A 7,962-nucleotide genomic window follows, 5' to 3' on the forward strand; every position below is an offset into this window, starting at 1 on the left:
GTGTGTTTATGGTAACACACAGAACACAACAGAGTGAACCAAACTCTGTCCTTTACCAGGGATTGTGTGTTGAGAGTGATGAAAAACCCTGTCCAGATAGGCACAATCAAAGTGTGTGTGTACCATTCCTCTTGATTAGCATGTCATGTGAATGAGTTGAGTGTTGTCCAGACGTTAATGAGCATGATGTGTCTATTTCTCTGATTACTCAGCATCCTCATCAACCCAGGCAACCATGTCAAGATGCAGGAGGGAACACTGGGATTCTTTATTGCCAGTGATGCCAAAGAAGTAAAGAGGTAACCTGGCCATCATGATGAACAACTGGTCACTCATTATGTAAAAGCGCAGTTATGGATTATTGTAAGTGCTAAACAATTTTACTGGATGACTTTTAGAGCATTTTTCTACTGCAAAGCTTGTCATGATGACATCACAGACCCTAAGCGGATCAAGAAGTGTGGCTGTAAACGACGTGAGTAGCTGTGCCTTTATTTTGCCCCACTGATACCACTTCTTCCCTTCCACTCTCTCCCAGACCTGTGAGTCACTTTCTCTCATTATACTTCAGGTTTTACTAGTTTGTATCCTAATAACATACCTATCAAGGTGTCATTGTTCTTCTGTACTATGACATTGTGTTTTTAAAAATAATATACTGCATGTTGTCACATCATAATACCCTTGTTTAATACAATATGGGTCCCATTTGAGCATCATTAACATCCGTTGTGATGTTGTCATCAGTCAGTATTTGTTTTGATTTATTTATTTATTCAAAATATAGGTGTGGTCATCTTTGAGCAAATTTTCTTTTTGGTTTAACAATCAAATCACTGGTTTATCTGCACAAAATGAGAACATGTAGGGAATGAAATTTACGTAAAAACCTGTGAGAAAGTTACAGTGGTCAAAATTTTAGTTTGATTTGACAGCTATACAGGCAAGAAAAAAAAATCTATAGTAAGATTTATATTTATATATTGTTTGTTTTTAGATACAAGATGTCAATGAGAACTTTTGAGAGCATCAAAACCAGCCACCTTTACCAGGATTTTTGAAGGATAAAGCCCATGGTTTTTATTTTTTGGTTATCCCAACAATTTGGATGAAATGTGTGTCTTCCTCATAGAAAATGAGACCCATCAAAGCTGCAGATGGCTGCCTCGGTTCTTTACCGGACACAAATTCCTTGTATGTAACATTATTTAATAAAGGTGATTATCCTAAAAAGTAATGGCTGTTCTTAGCCTTCTGAGCTCTTTTTTGAATATAGACAGACTTCGTGTTTTTTGTGAGGAAGAACCACGTCACCCATTGCAGCAGCGTGACTCACTGGTGTGTATTTACTAGTTTCTGCAGAACAATGGAGGTCTAGTGACAAAACCTGGTTTTAAAATAATAGATACCCACCATTTCATTTCTTTTGTCTGTGTCATCTCAATTATTCAGGCAATTCTTTGCTCTGCCAACTGCAAAAAATCAACATTTCACACTCTAGTTTCACAGTAGATAAACTGTTTAACTCCTGTTCTTAATATCTTCATGCCTCCTAACTCTGGTGATGGACGTGGCATTATGTTTTATCTCATTACAACTGTTTCCAACAAGAGAGTTGCATTTAAAAAGATGACAGTTCCATTACTGCAATGGAAATCTGTCCTCATGTTTTGTTCTCTTCTGTTGTTTTTCCCATGTTTCTTTATGACCAGTGACACACTTTTGATGTATTTCCTTCCCTGCTGCCATTGGAAAACACCACTTTATTTTAACTACTCACTGGTAGTGATTTATTGTGAGTAAAATGAAAATGGGTGTCCTATTACCTAGAGTCCAAGTGTTTTTCCTCTTCAACAAAAAGTACACTGTATCTATGTTGCATGTACCAGTGTAGCTTCTGCATCCTTCTCCTCACCTCTCATTTCTACACTGTGCTCAGACCAGAACAAACCCAAAACTGCAGAAATCAAACTCGCACCAGCATCAGGCCTCCTCCTAATTGGCCCAGTCAGTTAAAGCTCTGACTAGCTGGAAATGACAGTTAAGTAGAGTGTGACTTTATCCAATGTGATCATCAATCCAAGCTGGGTTTTGGAAGCTGATCTGCCATAAGTCATATGTCATTACCCATGATTAACTCCCTTATAATGTCACACTCCAAGAAAGTACAAAAGGAATGTAATAAAAATCTGAGATGCCGTATAGTAATCAAAGATTTAGAGGAGCTAACAAAAGGGGAAGAAATTAACAAGAACCACAGAGATTTAATTTGATGTGCTTTCTGTTAAAGGGCATTTTGTGTGTGGAAGTAGTTTAACAATAATGTCGTTGTGGGAAGCTTTTCAAACCCTCAACCAGTTAAGGTTGCCAAAACAGAATCAAAACAATCTGCTCTCCCCTTCACATCACGTCTCTGTGATCTCAGCCCCTTTCTAAACTCTGGGTCCTGGCCCAGTTTGGCCTGATGTTTCAGAGAGCATCAGTTTCTCTCAGAATTCAAATGTCACTGCACCAGTTTTTTTTTTCTTCAAATCTGGACAGTTGTTAGACCCTCTTTTTTTAAACTGCACTGGGTGAAAAGTCCACTAGCAATGCACAATATTAATTGTCATAGCATTAGATTGCCACTAGAAGGTGGTGCTGTGTCAGAGTCATGTCCAGTAATACAATACTTTAATGGTGACGTCTGTAGAGGAAACCCAAATCCCCTGAATCCTGTTCAGCAAAAATGCAAGGACCAAATGTGCACATTTCTTTGTATTGGGTAGTAATTTTAATTACAAACTGAATTTACAGTTTGACAAATTCATCACACAGATTTTGTTTTGCCATGTTTTAGTCTTTTGGGTTTCCTGTTTACGTGATATGGTGCAGTAGGTTTTGTTGAGGGCTGTAAAAAAAGAAAAAAAGTATTTGTCTTATGCGCTCTGTTACACATCCATTGCAGTAAGATACTGTGCACTTTATTGTTTAAAAGTTTATCTCCTGAGCCAGCTGTATCATTTTCCTTGCACACTTGCTGAATAAGGAAGCTTTGAGGGGGGATATATCGCAAAGGTGATCTCTTTGGGACATCCTTTGCCTTCAACATTCAGCACCCTGATAGCTTCTGTTTGAGTATGTTGTGCCTTGGTTGATTATAGGAGATGGTGACTGATCACACCCATGCAGACAGATTATCAGGGCAGCCATCATGTTGAATATTCAATTAGGAATGTCCTGAAATGGACACCTTTAAATCCTAGGCCAGAATCTGAGAATTTGTGAAGTCCGAAGTCGAAGACATTGTCAGTGTGTCTGTGTATGTGTGTCTGTATATATGTTTGCCATTGCTTCCCTTCCATGTGTCCGTAATCTACATTGTAATATATGTATACTGTGATCCAAATGCGCAAGCAAAATCTCTGAAGTTAAGAAATTTGAGCATGAACTTAATATCCTTGCTGCACCTGTCTGCCATGCCCTTAAAACTGTTTAATTACTGTGAACAGTTATCGCTGTACCTCTCCTTGTTGCTGAGATCAAAACTACATTTTCTGCATGCTTGATTACATGCTTATATGGCATATGTGCATGCCACAGGTTACACCAGTCCCTGATGCTTTCATCCCATGGGTTATGATCTGCGTTTCCCATTCTTTCCTTGGCCAGAAGGTGAAACATATTGCTTCATTCAAGGATCTTATTTTCTGATGTGACTCAGAGTCAAAGAGGCTGAAAAGTGTCTCTATAAAGGTGCCAGACAGTATTAGCCTGCTGTCTGTTTGCACCTTGGCAGTGAGAGAATGGGGACCAGGGACTGTCTCTGCCCAGAGCAATCTAGAGATGCTACTCTGGGGACTTTCACTCCCACTTCCCCCAAGGGTTCAGGGCTTCACACACACATACACAGAAAATAGATGTTCTACACAATTATGGCTTCAGGCTGGCTAGTAGTTAAGAACTTACACAGTATGTTGTGTAAGACTTCTTTCATAGCCAATCTCACCTGAACGAGGGAATCCACAGTAGTTTCCAAATGTCCAGTTTTGTAAAAAATACTGATAAACAGCCAGTATGTCATTGGTGTTTAAAGGTACAGTAACTGGTCCACTTATAGGTAGCTAGTAATAAATGTCATTTTGTCCTGGAGCCCTTGAGCGACTATTGTTTCAACATTATATGTGAAATTTGGGAAACAAAAAATGTATGATAATTCAGATGTTGAAATGTAATTGTGTTTTGCGTATTCCTTGTACTTTGTTCAGTGAGTGAGGATTTTGAAATGATGGAGAAACTATTACTACTTCGCTACTGTCAATTTTTATCCCCATTTATTGTATGGGGACACTAAATCAAGAAACAGTCTTGGCCCAGATTCTTAAGTCAGACATATGGAGAATATGAGTTAAATCTCAGTTTGTGCTTCTGAACCAGTCAGAATTAAAACTTTGACCTAAACATTATGTTTAGATGTGTTTAATACATGTATCAAATAACTGAAAATGTTAGTAAGTTAGAAGAATGACTTAGTAATTTAGCTAAAGCTAATTTAAAGTTTGCTACCATTAACTGGCATAAGCCACAGGCCATACCAGTCCAAGTCAGGCTCACTTTTGACAACAAGAAATTACAAATATTCCTGTAGGGCACTTAATCAGGTATTATACAGTGCTGTATATGCACACAGACAGTGAAGCTTCCCTTGGGGAGTGATGCAGTGAAACTGCAGGTTTGACTATGGCATGAAATAGCTAGTCTAGCCATTTAAATAGTGTGATGCCTTGGACAGATCCGCTACAGCTGCATGATGGGATACAGGTACGTGATCCACTCCTTTAGCCAAATGGATAGAGGAAGTACAAATGTATGAAACGTTGTATGAGGTTTGCTGCTGAAGACATTGCTCATGCCTCTGTCCCCTGAATGCCTTCCTCCTTCTCCCCTTCCTCCTCACCCTCCTTTCCCACTGTTATAATTTTGCCTTTTGACCTGTTACAGCCTTAGCACACAGCTTGAGCTCTCAAGAGTTTGTCAAAATAAATATGTCATACTGTTATTATTATTGGATCAACAACTTGTCCAAATTTTAGTGACCCTTTGTCTAACATGAAAATAATATTAAAAAAGAAAATCATTTAATGAATTGCCTTCCTTAAATTTTAATAAATCTCTGTGTTTCTAGGTCATTCATTAAATTTGGGACTCAAGTCTGTGGGAGCAGCTGGCTAAGGCTTGCACTTTTTTGATGAAGTTACATTCCAACTTCCCATGGATGAATTTTTCTCCTTTTGCCATTAACCTGCTGCTTTTCCTCTCCTCTCATCCCAAAACATGACTGTAGCCAAGATGTCCATCTACAAACGAATGAAACTGGCATGTTGTTTTGATTGCGGCAGTTCAGAGCAAGACTGCTCTTGCATGTCAGGCAGTGTACATAGTAACATGGACACCCTTCAGAGGGCCTACCCACTTTCCTCTGTCTCTGTTCATGATTGCGCAACCACTTTACGTGCCTGTAAGTTACACCGCCCAACACATGCTGTTACATGTCTGTGGTGTGTGCTAAGTGTGTATTGTGCCACGCAAAGGTACCATATGTGTACGTGTGCATCTAATGTTGTCTACGTGGTGTGATCTGTTTACCGTCTCCATAGTTTTTGTTGCTGTGGCTTATGTGTGTTTATCACTTTTATTTAGTGTTTTTTTATTTTGTTATTTTTGTTTAATTTATTTTTATCTATCTGAACTTTTACTTTAAATGTCCTGATTTTCTTCTTTTTTTTATCTTGGTTAAATTTTCCTGATTATTTTTAGTTATTAATAATTTCCATCTGACACTATAAGTTTTATTTCATCTGTGTAATGTGTGTGGTGGGTAATTGGTGGTGTGGCTCTGTGGTGCTGCTGTCCTGTACAGTACTGTAGATGTTAGACGCGTGACTACCGCATGCTGCATCAGTCATGCAGATGTCTGATGATAATATCACTATTGGAGCATTGGTGTTGATGTGTTTTTAACTGTTTAAGGTAAGATGTTTGTGTATCCAACAAAACAGAACATTCATTTTAATGATGTTTGTTAAATAATGTCTTTATTTTTACTTTGAATGCCTTTATGAACCTAAGGTTAACATTGTTTTTAGTTTATACAGTTTTCAGTTAAAGCAACTTTGCCTTTATTTCATGTTTTTTTTTTTTGTTTTTTTTTTACCTTTGACTTAACCTTAATGAGAACGTTTTTACCTTCACTTGAATCCCAAAGATAAGAGAAAATCACATCTGAAATCATGTTTCTAACAGTCTTGCCAAACCTTATAACTGAGATAATAATAGCAGAGATAATAAAATATATAAATTTGTTTTCTGATGACACTTGTTGAGAAAAGTAACTATTAATATCTCGAGCAATTGAAATGTGACTCTTAGGCAGTTATTAGAGGAGCATATGCAAATTTGCCCACATTTATTTGGACAGACAGACTCAATCTTCTGATCAGCTTCTGATCACGATTGTTTGAAACAGTGATACATAAGTAGTATTTCTCTCCTGCAGTCTACACTTTATGACACATACGTACTGTATAGTAGGATAGGAGAAAAATAAAATGGTGGAAGAGGACAAGAAAATATATGAGGGAAAAGGAGGCAGGAGGAGAGGAGAGATAAAACGCCACATTGAGAACAACAAAAATGTGCTGTTGGCTTGGTAAGGAACAGGAAAGAGGACTAAAGCTCATGAAGATACCCCTCCTTTCCATTTTCCTTATGAGTGGATGGGAAGTATTAAATTCTTTGTCAATTAGACATGGCAGCAATAGGCCTAGCTATCAAAGCCTTGGGTTCAGACGTACAGATCTGATTTCCTTCTCTATATTCTCGTACCATCTGCTGACTCAGCCTAGATTAGTGTCACACGTGCCATGATGAGTTTGGTTTGGCCTCTTGTAGTTTGGCCTGCTCTGATGTCCCTCGCTACCAATTACTGGCCATTACATGGTTACTGATCTCACTTCTCCCTCAGCCCCCTGTAGGATTTCAGGAAAGCCTCCTCTGTCTTGGATTTCTTTGCCTTTTTAACTCTGACTTCATCTGAGCCAAGTGAGTTTAGTCAAGGAGTGCACTGGGCCTTGTCAGTCAGGGATTGGTGTATTTCCTTTCCCCGTTTCTTTTGTTTTTTCCACCAGACTTAGAGGATAAGACATCTTTATCCTCGATGACTTCATGTTCTTGTACATCTGAACCAGACTTTTCTAGCCCAAGTACTTGGATAATTGATTTCTTGGATGGCACTTTAGATCAAACAAATACACAAAAACCTCTTTGATCGCGGCATAAGCTTAAACCTCTGTGTTGATTTATGGACTTTACTGATGCAGTATTGTAGTAGCCATTTTAATGCACTTTGGCGATTTGATTAAATAGATGAAACCCATGTATACAAACGGCAAACTGTAGACAAATTAGCTAACTGAATGAAGGCAGTCTTATGTTACTTGGGATAAAACATAACCTCAGAAGTTGTTTTGAGGAGTTTGACTAAATTGGGTTGTTTCCCCTATATATTAACTACATATGGTGTGTCTTTGTGATGTGACCACTATCACAGTTAGCTGTGTTAGGGTTTTATAAAATGGACAGAGTGTAACGTCTGTAAAGCTGGGCTCTGGACTAGGGTTGTGGACCCAGGGCCAAGGAGGTGCTTTCAGCTAGTCCCTGACCTTCTGGACTGTGGACTGTGTGTGCGTGGATGTGTACATGTTTGTGTGTGTATGTAACAACATGCACTTCTGTCTTGATGTCTGTGCATGTGTGTGCATCTGCATCTCATTGCTGGGGACCTTATCTATCCTGACATGGAAATTATGTTTGCATTTTCATTTTCCCAGCCCTGCTGGTCTGTCACCAGACTTGCCCTGACAGCTCCTGTCCACCAGGCAAGCTTGATCCCCCCCCCGCCCCCCTATCTTTATCCTATGCCGT

At 38.8% G+C, this 7,962-nt stretch overlaps 1 protein-coding gene across 21 annotated transcripts in view; it reads left to right on the forward strand.

The window, feature by feature from the left end:
* Positions 1-7,962, forward strand: part of kcnma1a (potassium large conductance calcium-activated channel, subfamily M, alpha member 1a) — a 128,746-nt gene that overhangs the window by 84,073 nt on the left and 36,711 nt on the right. For 8 of the 21 annotated variants that reach the window (XM_020603214.1, XM_020603215.1, XM_020603193.1 and 5 more), the window contains 4 exons: positions 213-299; positions 399-475; positions 1,787-1,795; positions 5,324-5,497. In XM_020603214.1, coding sequence (XP_020458870.1) covers positions 213-299; positions 399-475; positions 1,787-1,795; positions 5,324-5,497 — 347 coding nt within the window. The remainder of the gene's footprint in view (positions 1-212; positions 300-398; positions 476-1,786; positions 1,796-5,323; positions 5,498-7,962) is intronic. The other 13 variants (XM_020603203.1, XM_020603204.1, XM_020603207.1 and 10 more) reach the window with 3 other exon arrangements.

This window comes from Monopterus albus, unplaced genomic scaffold (genome assembly GCF_001952655.1).
Source record: "Monopterus albus unplaced genomic scaffold, M_albus_1.0 scaffold60.1, whole genome shotgun sequence".
Classification (NCBI taxonomy): Eukaryota; Metazoa; Chordata; class Actinopteri; order Synbranchiformes; family Synbranchidae; genus Monopterus; species Monopterus albus.